Source organism: Taudactylus pleione, unplaced genomic scaffold, assembly GCF_031769625.1.
Source record: "Taudactylus pleione unplaced genomic scaffold, aTauple2 ptg000062l, whole genome shotgun sequence".
Lineage (NCBI taxonomy): Eukaryota > Metazoa > Chordata > Amphibia > Anura > Myobatrachidae > Taudactylus > Taudactylus pleione.
In genome coordinates this window covers 4,829,064-4,843,755 of record NW_028284464.1, presented here as the reverse complement: position 1 = coordinate 4,843,755, position 14,692 = coordinate 4,829,064, and the positions used below count along the sequence as shown (strand labels likewise).

General features: G+C 44.9%; 1 protein-coding gene across 2 annotated transcripts in view; it reads left to right on the top strand.

Annotated features, from left to right (window-relative positions):
• Positions 1 to 5,954, top strand: part of LRRC74B (leucine rich repeat containing 74B) — a 69,184-nt gene extending 63,230 nt beyond the window's left edge. For both annotated transcript variants that reach the window (XM_088465555.1, XM_088465552.1), the window contains 2 exons: positions 3,250 to 3,335; positions 5,614 to 5,954. In XM_088465555.1, coding sequence (XP_088321681.1) covers positions 3,250 to 3,335; positions 5,614 to 5,641 — 114 coding nt within the window. In that variant the 3' untranslated portion in view covers positions 5,642 to 5,954. The remainder of the gene's footprint in view (positions 1 to 3,249; positions 3,336 to 5,613) is intronic.
• The last annotated feature ends 8,738 nt before the right edge of the window (positions 5,955 to 14,692 follow it).

The following is a 14,692-nucleotide window of genomic DNA, read 5'->3' as shown; positions in this document are numbered from 1 at the left end:
ATCGGGGGGGAGGCTAAGGAGGGGACTACTACTGGGGGCACTGCTACAGGGGGGGGTTCCACTACTGGGGACTACTACTGGGGGAGATACTACTGGGGGCACTGCTTCGGGGGGGGGACCACTGCTGGGGTCTACTACAGGGGGAGGGACTATTACTAAAGAGGGGACTACTACTGGGGGCACTGCTTCAAGGGAGGGCACGGGACCACTACTGGGGGCTACTACTTGGGGGGGATACTACTGGGGGCACTGCATTGGGGGGGGACCACTACTGGGGTCTACTACAGGGGGCTCTGCATTAAGGGGGACTCCTGCTGGGACCACTATAAAGGGCACTGTGTAGGGGGGACTACTACTGGGGGCACTGCATTGGGAGGGACCACTACTGGGGACTACTACTGGGGGGACCACTACTATTGGGGGCACTGCATCAAGGGGGACTACTACTGGGGCACTATATAAGGGGCTTATTACTGGGGGCACTGCACAGGGGGGACCACTACAGGGGGCCCTGAAAAGGGAGAACCACTACAGGGGGCACTGCATAGGGGGAACGACTACTTGGGGACAACTACTGGGGGCACTGTATAAGGGGCACTACTAGGGGGCTGCATATGGGGGATCACTACTGGGGGCACTGTATAAGGGGAACTAATGGCAGGCTGCATAAGGGGGACTACTACAGGGGGAACTGTGTAAGGGGCACTGCATATGGGGGATCACTACTGGGGGCCTGTATAAGGTGAACTAATCGGGGGCTGCATAAGGGGACCACTACTGAGGGTACTGTATAAGGAGCATTACTGGGGGCCTGCATAAGAGGGACCACTACTGGGGGCATTGTATACTGGGGGTACTATATAAGGGGGACCACTACTAGGGTCACTGCATAGGGGGGACTGTATAAGGGGCACTGCATTAAGGTGCAAATGGAAAAATGTTCCCAGTGACAAGAAAGGGGTGTGTCATGTTGACACGCCCCATTTTTCAGTGGCCACGCACCATGTGACCACACCCATTTTTCGACGCGCGCGCACATAGTGGTGAGCGGGGGGGGGGGGAGGTTTCCATTTTCAAATTTGCCCTGGGCTCCAAATACCCTAGTTACGCCACTGCCATGATGGTGCACGTTCTCAGTCTGCCTAGGTGTGTGGAAGGTAGAAAATGCTCAAACATAACTTTCCATCTTATGTAAGAAAAACAATGTTCAGAGATGGACTGCGCTCAATTGCAGACTGTGTAAGTGTAAATGCAGGCTCAGTGCCAGTGGCCAGTATGCCTTAGGCGTGCCCTTCAGGCACAGTGCCTATCACCATCACCCTGCTTCTTATCTATGAGGGAGGAAAGGCAGCACCAGTGCTTCTTTGTCATGCAGACAGGAGGGCACATCGGCCCCCTTTTTGTTAAAATGCCCCTTCTGTTACACTGGTATGGGAAGATTGTGGTGTCAAATGCACTTCTATCTGAAATAAAATACATAAATCCATCAAAAAAAATTTTTATTTTTGCAATTTGTGGTGCACAATTGACATGAAAACACAGAGAAAACGGCTTAAGCTTTGTGCAGAGCCGATATAAATAACCCCTTATTTGTCTTCTTTTTACACTAACATTGGTTGTCAGTAACGTCAGAACACATCTATAATAAAACGCAGACAGGCAGCAACGAGCTAAAAGTGTTTTTTTTTACATTTCACTTATCTTCAAATTAAAATCTCGACAAAGAGATGTCTGAAAATAAGTTTCAGTACTTAGGGGTTTATTTACCAGCATAGTGCATATAGCAAATATTTGGTGTACCCTTTAGCAACTGATCAGGTGTCAGCTCCCAATAGTACTACATTAGCTTATCGTATTAGTAACTACAGTATTGGTTACAGCAGAACATTGCTCTGTGCACAATGGTATTAAAAGCCCATAGAGTTGTCAATGGTTGTATATCTTATTTTCAAGTTCTGTTCATATTAGAGACACAAATATCAATGTACCAGCAGAGCCTCACTAACACTATAAGAACAATAAAAAAAGCATTTGAAGCAAACCACTATCAACAAATCTTAAACCAAACCACTTTCTTTCTTACTGGAAAGCATTAAATAGTAACTTCAAATTCAGGTATCTATTTACTAAGCCTTGGATGGAGATAAAGTGGACGAAGATAAAGTACTAGCCAATCATCTAATAACTGTCATTTTTCAAACACAGCCTGTAACACGGCAGTTAGGAGCTGATTGGCTGGTACTTTATCTCCGTTTTCTTTATGTCCATCAAAGGCTTATTAAATAGACCCCTCAGTCATTTAAGATTCATTTCAATTATAATCTGGTGGGTTGTAACAAGAATAAACAGCATGCCTCTAAAGCTGGGTATACACACTGTTAGCAGACATTGCAGCCTCACACGGGATACAGTCAGGAAGCCGACGTTCGAAATGCCGAACGCGGGCTTCCCGACTGTCAAATCCAGGCAGGGGTCTAATGATAGGTGTCAAAATCCCGATGCCTATCATTATCCCTACGCCGGGAGCCTGGCACCCGGCATAACGAACAAAAGTAAGACGGGCGGCTGACGCGGATAGGGAAGGGAGGGTTAGGGGCTCCCGGGGGGGACTTAGGGCTAGGCACCCCCCCCAGGAGGGTTAGGCTAGCAGAAGGGGGGGTTAGGGTTAGGCACCCCCCGGTGGGAGGTTAGGGTTAGGCACCCCCTGGGAGGGTTAGGCTAGCGGAAGGGGAGGTTAGGGTTAGGCACCCCCCCGGTAGACTTAGGTTTAGGCTGCTGGGACAGGGGGGTTAGGCTTAGGCACTTAGAGGGGTTTAGGGTTAGGCACTAGGGGGAGGTTAGGGTTAGGCACCCCTAACAGCGGGTTAGGTTTAGGGGGGAGTAGGGTTAGTTTTACTTAGCTTAATCCCCGTCGGGATCTTCAGTCCTGCTGGTCTTCCGGAGTCGGGATTTGAACCGCCGGTCATAGGCGGTCATTCATACGGATTCCCCTCACACACAGGCTGGGAAGAGACCAGGTGAGGGGAGGGCACAGGGACTCTGGAAATTTTATTTTGTATGATAAATACTGTATATCCTGGTATTTAATTTCAAGCTTGAGAAACGATTTATTATGATTATTATTATGATTATTATTTTTATTACTAACATTTATAGTGTCAGCATACTCTATTACACTTTATTTATAACATTTTGTTTAGATTTAAGTCTTATTTATTTGCATCAAAATAATGTGTTTTACCCTTGTAGAGCACTGGTATCATGATGTCCAAGGAGGAAGTACAGGAACTAATAGATTTCCTGGACAAAGACAAAAGTGGCACGATTGATATCAGGTAACTAATGAACCTTTTCTCACTGGACAAAAGCCAGGGAATAAATGGATTCATCAATTGTTGTTTCTAAGAGGATTATAATTAGAGTTTATCAGAGAAGAGGCTTTTGTGGCATTTATTCAAAAAATACCTGAAATGTGATTCCTTAGTGCCCCAGTGAAGTGTGATGTAGGCTGTGGAGTTGGAGACCAGTGCAGGAATTGTACCATTCTGCTTCCCACATATCTCTTTGGTACTGGAAGTAGCATGGTGACGTTATTCTGAGATGAGAATCCTTCAAGTTTCACTGAGCAAAGCCGCAGTACTCTTGTAGTGGATATGCAAGCCTTCTATCTTTGGTACGTGGTCCATTAGACTTCCTTTCTCTTCTTGTCACCCACCCCCTCATTATCTAGCCCCTAGATCCCTCTCTTTCACCATCTGTTATGATTGCCATCACCCCAACTTTTTCAGGCAGTCTGACGTAACAGGAATGTATGTTAAAATCCCTTTCACAGTTGCTTGTATTCATCCTAATCTGTCTATTTAGAAGACCGTATGTGCAGCACTATATCTAGGGCAGAGTCGCAACTAGGGGCGGCTAAGAGGACACGTGACCTGGGTGCCGGACTTGAGGGGGTGCAAGGGAGAGGCTGCAGGGAGGCTAGATTGCTGCTCTTGTGGGTTTGGAGCCGCATCCCAGCCTTGAGAGACACAGAGACACCGTCAGTCTAATGTGGTGCCAGTCGCAAGCCAATCGGTGCTCGCGGACCGACAGCCAATCAGCAGAGGCTGCAGGTCTGTGAGCTCCAATTGGTTTGCGAGCGGCGCCACATTACAATGACTGCAGTACTGACAGTTCCCCAGCGTATGGCAGCCCCGTCCCGCGCCATCCTGAGCTCACCCACCACACGGCCCTGGCAGGTAAGAAAAGGCAGAAGGGGCCTTACTGTGGCTTAATGTAAAAGAGGCCTTACTGTGGCATAATGTGTAAGGAGCCTTACTGTTGCACAATGTAAAGGGGGCCTTACTGTGGCATAATGTGTAAGGGGCCTTACTGTGGCATAATGTATATGGGGCATTACTGTGGCATAATGTATATGGGGCATTACTGTGGCTTAATGTATAAGGGGCATTAGTGTGGCATAATTTGTTGTAAAGGGCATTACTGTGGCAGAATGTGTTGTAAGGGGCATTACTGTGTTGCATAATGTGTTGTAAGGGACATTACTGTGACATAATGTGTTAAAAGGGACATTACTGTGTGGCATAATGTGTTATAATGGCATTACTGTGTCACAAAACCACACACCTTTTTCGTCCTCTACAGATGTGCCCACATTTATCTATCCTTCGTGCGCTACAAGTCGCGCCACACATAACGCGGGAGCTTAGTGTGACTTGGTAGCGCTGAGAGTCTTTTCGTGCATCTTTTTACCTTCAAATGCATTTTATTTGCACAGAAATGTGACTAGATAGCACAAGCAGCTTCTGCTGATTAAAATGATATGCAGCCTATGTTCTGTGAGCGAGTGCGGGTGTATCTGCATGCTAAACACTACATTACAGTGTTACAGCACTGACACTGTAACTTAGCGTTTCGCATGCAGATACACCTGCACTTGCTCACAGAACATAGGCAATATGCTGCATATCATTTTAATCAGCAGAAGCTGCTTGTGCTATCTATTCGCATCGTTGTGTGAATAAGATGCATTTGAAGGTAAAACTACACACGAAAAGACGCTCAGCACTATAGAGTCACGCCATGGCGCGACTAGAAGGGCTGTTTAATGTGCAAGTAGGCTAGATGTATGTTGACCCATCTGTATGTTGTCGTTTTTTTTGGGGAGGCGCCAAATTATGGCCTTGCCCCGGGTGACAAAACTCCTAGATTCGGCCCTGTCTAGGGACACCTAAAAACACACTGACATAGCAATTATACAGTGATATAATTTTTTGTTTATCATAATTTCTCATACTAAGGCTCAGACATCAATCTTTATTGTGCAACTGGGTGAGATTTTATCCACAAATCAGTGAAACAATCAGTCGGGTGACTTGCTTTCTAAAATGTTACGTTACATACAGGAGACTTATAGCCCTCTATATGAGCACACAGCCTCAGTACCTGTTTGCCACAAAAGCATTATTATGGGCGCACAATCCCCTTAGGAAAGGAACACACCCTCACCTCGTCCTGTGCTATAACCGCTAGCTCCTTATATAGAGCGGAACATATCAATGTTTAATCCCAATATTTTCTTAACCCACTCCCATGTATTTTTATCTGTTACAGTGTATTTCAGAAAGTCTTATCTTCTTGATCTGGACAGTTATGAAGAAACAAAACTATTGTTCCAAACTACACAATATTCTTTGAGAGCCGCAATGTCTACTGTAATGTTTTAATTTTTAATGCATTGTTTTGATTTAGGTTAGGTGGAACCATTTGGACATTTAATTATGAATTGTTGTTTACAATATTGTTACATTTACATGACAAAGTTTTGTAGGAAATTTAAAACATTCTTCAGTGGTTCTACCAGCTGTAATGTGACAACTATTCCATACAGCAATATTTAAAATATGATATAAATGTAATGTTAATGCTGTTACTTTGTTAAAGACCATAAAACATCTTCCAGTTACTGTTTGAAAGGATTGTGAATACATTCTTTGTGTGATATGTGCAAGGCTGTATTTTAAATGGACACATGATTTTTAATGGAATGTCCAGCGTTCTCATGATGAACTATACACACGCAATGTTCTTCATTTTCATCAGCGAGAAAATACCTCTGCCTCTAATTGCAGTGCCCAATAATAATTAGTGTGCCTGTGAACACACGCTTGTATGTATGGACAGTTATTATTGTTAATATACTCAGGACCATTAAGAATAATCTTGGCCCCAGTGTATCCGCTTCTCGAGGCCTCCCCAGATTCTATATGTCTATGAGAATTGTTACTGCACGGTCCTACAGGGAGCTACAAAATGAGCAGCACATGTAATGTATGATCCTAATGGAGGTGGCGGTGGCAGTAGCTATAGTTAGCATTCCATTTTAACCTACAGTTGTCAGTTGCTACTAACTATTGAATAAGAAAACTGATCTGCATGGTAGCTGACATCTAGTAATATTGGCTATGGGAATTTAGTTTATGTGATTTTTTTTTTTTTTCATTGAAATTTTAGCTACCTATGACAGAAGAAATAGGTGTAGATTTTATGCTATTGGTGTACGTCTGTTAGATTCATGCCTTTTATACCAGTTTGAAAGCAGGTTTTTGACAGTGCCCAGATTTAAAATCACAATTTCTACTAAGACAAACCAACCTGATTTGGTTTAAATAAACATTGCCACTTTGACTACCAAAATGTACAAACCATGTTGTGATGCAATTTGGTACAAATACATTTAATTTGTTTGCATTTGGGGGTAATATAAAGCCACATGCTTTATATACCCCCATTGCAGTATAGGAGGCACCTAGTTACCAGTACCCACACATTCTCTAGCCATACTGTCAGGCCAGCACTGTGTAATTGGTGGGACCCTATGCTTTTTTTATCCAGCTACCTTTGCATCAGGGTGACAAATAGCAGCTAGTAATTAGTACAGGGGGGACAGACATTTTTCTTTGCGTCACTTCTAGAAAGCAGTTAGCCTAGCAGTGTGTAGTATGGGGGGCTGGTTAGTGTGAATGCTGATCCCCATAGTTATAGGTGATCCCAAATTAATCCCAGGTTGGTTGGATTAATGCCATTATGTTCTGGTGCATACACACGGTTAGACTTTGTAAGATGATATAAACGATAACGATATAATTTATCGTTATATCGTTCATATCGTCCGTTTTTTGGCCCCTTCCAACCCCCAAATGACGGACGATGCGCAGGCATGGATGGTCGATAACGACCATCGCCCGTGCATGCAGTCCAACATGGTCGATATCGACCAGGTTATTATAGGGACACGCGATCGTTGATCGCGGGTCCTTTAGTTGTTTGAGGGTTGGTAGTGTGCTGGATGATCGATATCGATCATCCAGCACATGCAGGACGATCAGACAACGATATCGTTATCGTTGTCTGATCTGACCGTGTGTATGCACCATAATGAGCCATTATGTAATGGGCTGTTTTTGCAGCTTTTGTCCACAATAAAAATGAGGGAGGGGATCCTTTCTGTTTCCCTAGCCATGCTGGTAACAAGGTGGCTAAGAATGGTCCATGTTTTTGGCAGTGCTGAGGGCTGGCAATACTTATTTAGGCAATTTCAGGTTGGTTTTGCCTTAGTAAAAATTGCCATTTTAAATCTGACTGCAGACTCAAAATCTGGCACTTTCAAAAACCTGCATTCAAACTAGTAAAAGTTAGAAATATAAACAGAAATACACCATTAGTATAAAAGCTTCACCTCTTTCTACTGTCAGTCTGTAGGTGACTAAAATTCCAATCCAAAATAGGTCTCAAAACTGATCACATAAAATAAATTGGTAGAAGAGTCCATCCTCTACTTTTTCTCTCCTATCTGATAAAAACAAGAAGCCCAGCTGTGATAGGGTCTGCCTAGTTTCATTAGAGGTACCGGGTATTGCAAACTGTTTACAGTCAGCACAGATTTATTTCCACATCTTCCCTTGTCAATCAGTTATGCTAGCCTCCATCAACTGCAGGGTAGCAATAAAGTTATAAAGAACCTCTGTGCTTTTAAGTAGGGGTGTGCATCGGCCACTTTTCGTGTTTTGGTTTTGGATCTGGATCTTTCTTCGTGTTTTGGATCTGGATTGGTTTTGCCAAAACCACCCTTCCGTGTTTTGGGTTCTGGGTTTTGTGTTTTGGATCTGTATTTTTTTGAAAAAAAGCATAAAAACAGCTAAAATCACAGAATTTGGAGGTTTTTCTGCTCCTAAGCTATTATTAACCTCAATAACCTTAATTTCCACTCATTTCCAGTCTATTCTGAACACCTCACAATAGTGTTTTTATGTCCAAAAGGTTGCACCGAGGTAGCTGGATGACTATGCTAAGCGACACGAGTGGGCGGCACAAACACGTGACCCATCTAGGCGTGATACTGCAGTGGCAGACAGGATGGCAGTTTGAAAAACTAGGCCCCAAACTGTACATAATGCAAAGAAAAAAAAAGAGGTGCAAGATGGAATTGTCCTTGGGCCCTCCCACCCACCCTTATGTTGTATAAACAGGACATGCACACTTTAACAAACCAATCATTTCAGCGCCAGGGTCTGCCACACGACTGTGGCTGAAATGATTGGTTCGTTTGGGCCCCCACAAAACAAGCTGGCAATTAATCTGTCCCTGCACAAACTGGCTCTACGGAGGCAAGATGTCATCCTCATCCTCCTCATCCACCGATTCCTCACCCTCTTCAGTGTGTACATCCTCATCCTCACAAAGTATTAACTCGTCCCCACTTGAATCCACCACCACAGGTCCCTCTGTACGTTCTGGAGGCTGGTCTCCCTGGAAGAGCTGATAATTCATTTTGATGAACATCATCTTCTCCACATTCTGTGGAAGCAACCTCCTACGCCTTTCGCTGACAAGGTTCCCGGCTGCACTAAACACTCTTTCGGAGTACACACTGGAGGGGGGGCAACTCAGGTAAAATAGAGCCAGTTTGTACAGGGGCCTCCAAATTGCCTCTTTTTCCTGCCAGTACAGGTATGGACTGTCTGACATGCCTACTTGGATGCTGTCACCGATGTAATCCTCCACCATTCTGTCAATGGTGACAGTATCATATGCAGTGACAGTAGACATGTCAGAAATTGTTGCCAGGTCCTTCAGTCCGGACCAGATGTCCAAACTTGGTCCTGCCTGCCCTGCATCACCGCCAGCGGGTTGCTTAGGATACCTAAGTTTTTTCCTGGCAGCCCCAATTGCGGGAGAAAATGAAGAAGGAGCTGTTGACGTGTCACGTGTCACGTTCCGCTTCAGCTGACAGTGTGTTCACCAGCAGGTCTTTGCTTGTGTCGGCCGGAAAGAGAGACACCACATAGGCTTTTAATCTAGGATCGAGCACGGTGGCCAAAATGTAGTGGTCTGATTTCAACAGATTGACCACCCTGGAATCCTGGCAAAGCGAATGAAGGGCTTCATCCACAAGTCCCACATGCCGAGCGGAATCGCTCCGTCTTAGCTCCTCCTTCACTTTCTCCAGCTGCTTCTGCAAAAGCCTGATGAGGGGAATGACCTGACTCAAGCTGGCAGTGTCTGAACTGACTTCACGTGTGGCAAGTTCGAAGGGCTGGAGAACCTTGCACAACACGGAAATCATTCTCCACTGCGCTTGAGTCAGGTGCATACCCCCTCCTTTGCCTATGTCATAGGTGGATGTATAGGCTTGAATGGCCTTTTGCTGCTCCTCCATCCTCTGAAGCATATAGAGGGTTGAGTTCCACCGCGTCACAACCTCTTGCTTCAGGTGATGGCGGGGCAGGTGTTTGCTGGCGCTCCAGTCTTCGGCACGCAGTCGCTGAATGGCGAAAGTGGGCAGAAATTTTTCGGGCCACCCAAAGCGTCTCCTGCACGCCCCTGTCGCTTTTCAGAAAATTCTGCACCACCAAGTTTATTGTGTGAGCAAAACATGGGACGTGCTGGAATTTGCCCAGATGTAATGCCCGCACAATATTGGTGGCGTTGTCAGATATCACAAATCCCCAGGAGAGTCTAAGTGGGGTAAGCCACTGGGCGATGATTTCCCTCAGTTTCTCTAAGGTTGTCGGCGGTGTGCCTCTTACTGAAACCGGTGATACACAGCGTAGCCTGCCTTGGAACGAGCTGGCGTTTCTGAGATGCTGCGACTGGTGACGCTGCTGCTGTTGCTGCGTAAGGTGATACATCTACCCAGTGGGCTGTCACAGTCATATAGTCCTTAGTCTGCCCTGTTCCACTTGTCCACATGTCCGTGGTTAAGTGGACATTGGGTACAACGGCATTTTTCAGGACACTGAGGACACTTTTTCTGACGTTTCTGTACAGTCTCGGTATCGCCTGCCTAGTGAAGTGGAATCTAGACGGGATTTGGAACCGGGGACACACTACCTCCATCAATTGTCTAAATCCCACTGCACTAATGGCAGATACCGGACGCACGTCTAACACCAACATAGCAGTCAAGGCCTCAGTTATATGTTTTGCTTCAGGATGACTGCTGTCGTACTTCATCCTCCTCGCTAAGGACTGTTGGAGGGTCAATTGTTTAGTAAAAGTAGTGGTGTTCCTACTTCCTCTCTGGGATGATGAACGACTCCCAGCAGCAGCAACAGCAGCAGGAGGCGTAGCAATGCAGGATCCTCCGAAGGAATCCCCGATAGGAGAGTCAGTCATGCCAGTGACATGGCCTGCAGGACTACTTCCGATCCTGACTAAGGAGGAAATTGACGAGGAGGGAGTTGACGGTGTGGTTTGCAGGCGCTTGGATACAACAGGACAACGGGATTTAGGTGTCCCTGGACTGCTTACGGTCTTAGCCAAAGTTTCTGAACTTGACAGTAACTTATTATGAACGCGCTGCAGGTGCCTTATAAGGGAGGATGTTCCTAGGTGGTTAACGTCCCTACCCCTACTTATTCCACCTTTACATAAGGTACATATGGCAAGACAGTTGTTGTCCGGATTTGGATAGAAATATCGCCAGACCAAAGAGGTGGAATGTTTGGTCTTCTGCCCAGGCATGACCGTGATGGGCTTTTTCATCCCACGGACAACAACTGTCTCCCCCGGAGCCTGATTTAAACCATCCACATCACCATCAGAATCCTCCTCGCCAACTTCCTCCTCAGCGCCAGCTACACCAGTATCCTCATCCTGTTGTACTTCAACAGTGACATCTTCAATTTGCATATCAGCAAGTGGACTGTGGGTGCTCCTTTCAGCACTTACAGGGGGCGTGCAAACGGTGGAAAGAGCCACCTCTTCCCGTCCAGTGCTGGGAAGGTCAGGCATCGCAACCACTACCACACTTGGACTCTCCTTGGGGATTTGTGATATCTTCTTAGAAAGCACAGTTCTTCGCTGTGCTTTTGCCAGCTTAACTCTTTTGATTTTTTTAGTGGGAGGAGGGCTTCCATCGTCATGTGAAGCTGAACCACTAGTCATGAACATACTAGGGATCGACCTTAGCCGTTCCTTGCCACTCCGTGTCGTAAATGGCATATTGGCAAGTTTACGTTTCTCTTCAGCTGATTTAAATGTTTTTTTCAAGGTAATTTTCCTGAACTTTGTCATTTGGGATTGTATGTGCCCTCTATTATGACATTGGGCATCGGCCTTGGTAGACGACGTTGATGGCATGTTATCGTCTATGTCATGACTAGTGGCAGCAGCTTCAGCACTAGGAGGAAGTGGTTCTTGATCTTTCTCTATTTTATTTTTATCGGAGAAAGTTTGGTCCTCCATTTATGTTATATCGATTTGATATATACGTGCGGCTAAACACAGAAAATATTTTTTTATTTTTGCTGGAGAGTAGTGCACTTTGTGGGTTACACCAGCCTTTAAGAAATGAGCCAGCCGGCTCTTTACTTATGGGACACAGGCGCACGCTTGGCGCTGCTCCTTTGTTGATGCACGTGCGGCTACTGCGCACACAATTCACAAACACAGAAAATAATTTTTTTTTTGGTTTGGACTGGAGTGTACTTTGGGGGTTACAGCACCCTTTAACGGTCAAGCCAGCCGGCCCTTTACTTATGACACAGGCGCACGCTTGGCACTACTTTGTTGATGCACGTGCGGCTACTGCGCACACAATTCACAAACACAGAAAATATAATTTTTTTTGGTTTGGACTGGAGTGTACTTTGGGGGTTACAGCACCCTTTAACGGTCAAGCCAGCCGGCCCTTTACTTATGACACAGGCGCACGCTTGGCACTACTTTGTTGATGCACGTGCGGCTACTGCGCACACAATTCACAAACACACAAAAAATCTTATTTTTTTAGCACTTGGGGGGAGCACCCCTGACCGACAGAGCACCCCCTGGACAACACTACAGCACCCCTTTAGGACTGGGACACTGCACAGGACTTTGGAGCCCCTATGGAGAACTGACTGCACAACACAGTCCAGCCAGCCCCTATGGACTTTGAAGTAGTGGACACAGCCCCTATTAACAACAGCAGCACAGCACAACACAGCCAGCCCCTATGGACTTTGAAGTAGTGGACAACAGCAGCACAGATCAGCACAGCACAACACTACTCTGCACTACACTACACTACACTACACTACAAAGCCCAGCCAGCCCTAACTCCCACCCTCCCTCTTCACTGTCCACAGCCGAGTGAGAAAATGGCGCCGACGCGGGTACCTTATATAGGATCCAAAACCCGCGAGACTCGGAAGGCGGGATGATGACGTTTTGCCTCGATTTCAGATCCGAGTCAGGCGGGAATAGTCGAGCCTGACTCGGATCTGCTTCGGATCGGGGGGGTTCGGATTTCAGAAATCCGAACCCGCTCACCCCTACTTTTAAGTGCCACAGACTGTTGCTTTAGTAGGGAGTGTTCGGGGATATTCTGGGCTTATTGCTACCCAATGACACACAGGGGAACTATGGAGCATGTACACTATAATTGCCACATCTTTGAGCCTCATTTGCCTTTGGTATTAAGGGAAACATGCATTCACAATCTAGTCAAGGATGGAACTCAATCAATCTTCTGCTTTGTCTTTATGTGCTTATAACATTTGTGGGTCTGTCCCGATAACATAGAATCGTGCAGTACAAAATACACACGATTAATGATGAGCTTAGCATATGAGACAATATAAACACACAGCTAGACAAAGTTATGAGATGTGGATCATGCTTTGCCAAAGCAGCTTCAGGGACTTTCATTAACTCATGCTCTCCTGGAAATAGTAAAATTAGTATCTAGTAGTTGGTTAATCACATTTACTTATTTAAAGTAATATATATATATATATATATATTACACACACACAATAATATACGAACCGAGTCATTCTGCCTGTTGCTCTGTGCCGTTCCATCCCCCATTCTGTTTGCTCTACGCTGTTCTGTCCATCCCCTGCACTGTCCCACTCCATCCCCTGTTCCATACCGTGGCTCCTTATACTTACTCATTCTTGGCGGGTCCTCCTCCTCACCGGATAATCTAGGGTCTGTCGTGCAGGTAGTGGGGGCAGTTGGAGTGGTGACATGTGCTCTGGCTCTCACTGCGCATGCATGTTGGAGATAGGACAGACCTTAGCTGATTATTATATAGATATACACAGACACATCACACACCTAGCTTATACATGTATGTAACATGCTGTAGCAAGCTACATTTTGAGTCAGCATGCTGTGAGGATTTCCTTAGGACTCCTGAGAGTCCTGCAAGATATTTGTATAATTAGCAAAATCTGTTAAATAGAAATGAAAATAGTACTCCATTTACCACATTTAAATACCGAGTCATTTTTTGTTCTGCGTTCCAGACCATCAATAATCTCAGAAACCAGTGTCAGTAAGGCCTTTCACCTCTTAGAACGTTTCCATGCCAACACCCTCTGTAGAGATGACTCATGGAAAGAAGGTCTATGTGTGTGCACAATTACACAGGTTATCTCAGAGATCGTCATACCTTGTGATGTGTCCTGTATGTTTAGATAAATAAACTATTTTATATCCATTTGTGCAGAGATTTAAAACAAAAGGTAACTGAAATACATAAAATATCAAATATATGATTTATTATAGATTGGAAAAGGTGAAATGTCTTGGTACTTATTAAAACAATTTAATTTAATTAGCACTGCTTAAAAACTTTGCGTTTTTCGGATTGAATTCAAAGTTGCCATTCATTTCAATTGGGCTTTTTATGTGTGTGATACATGTACAAGCCCAAGTGAAATGTGTGGGAGCATTGAAATGAATGTAAAGAGCTTGGTATAAACTGTTGTCTTTTACAAATGTGAAACACATTTCCTGAATAGATTTAAGATTATGAAAAGTCTTATATATTTTGAGATTTGTTTATGTACAGATGTCTCTGGCTCACACAGATTTCCCCGTTTAAGCTATCTATAGTTTTATCTAATGGTCCATATAACGTATGGATACTCTCCTTTCAAATGAGAATAAAGGTTAATAGCATAATAGGTTACTGACAAGTATTACTAGTCTACATAACCCAGCAGATGTATTACAACAACAGTTTATGCTGTAATCAGTAGTTTAAAGGCAAAATCACAGCATTTCTAAATACGCCTGACAAACAAATAGTGTTTATATTCTAAAGGTGCATACACACTAGACGATATGCTCCCTGAGCGATATCGTCTAGTGTGTCCCCGGCAGGCTGTGCTCAATGTCGTTCATGACATTGAGC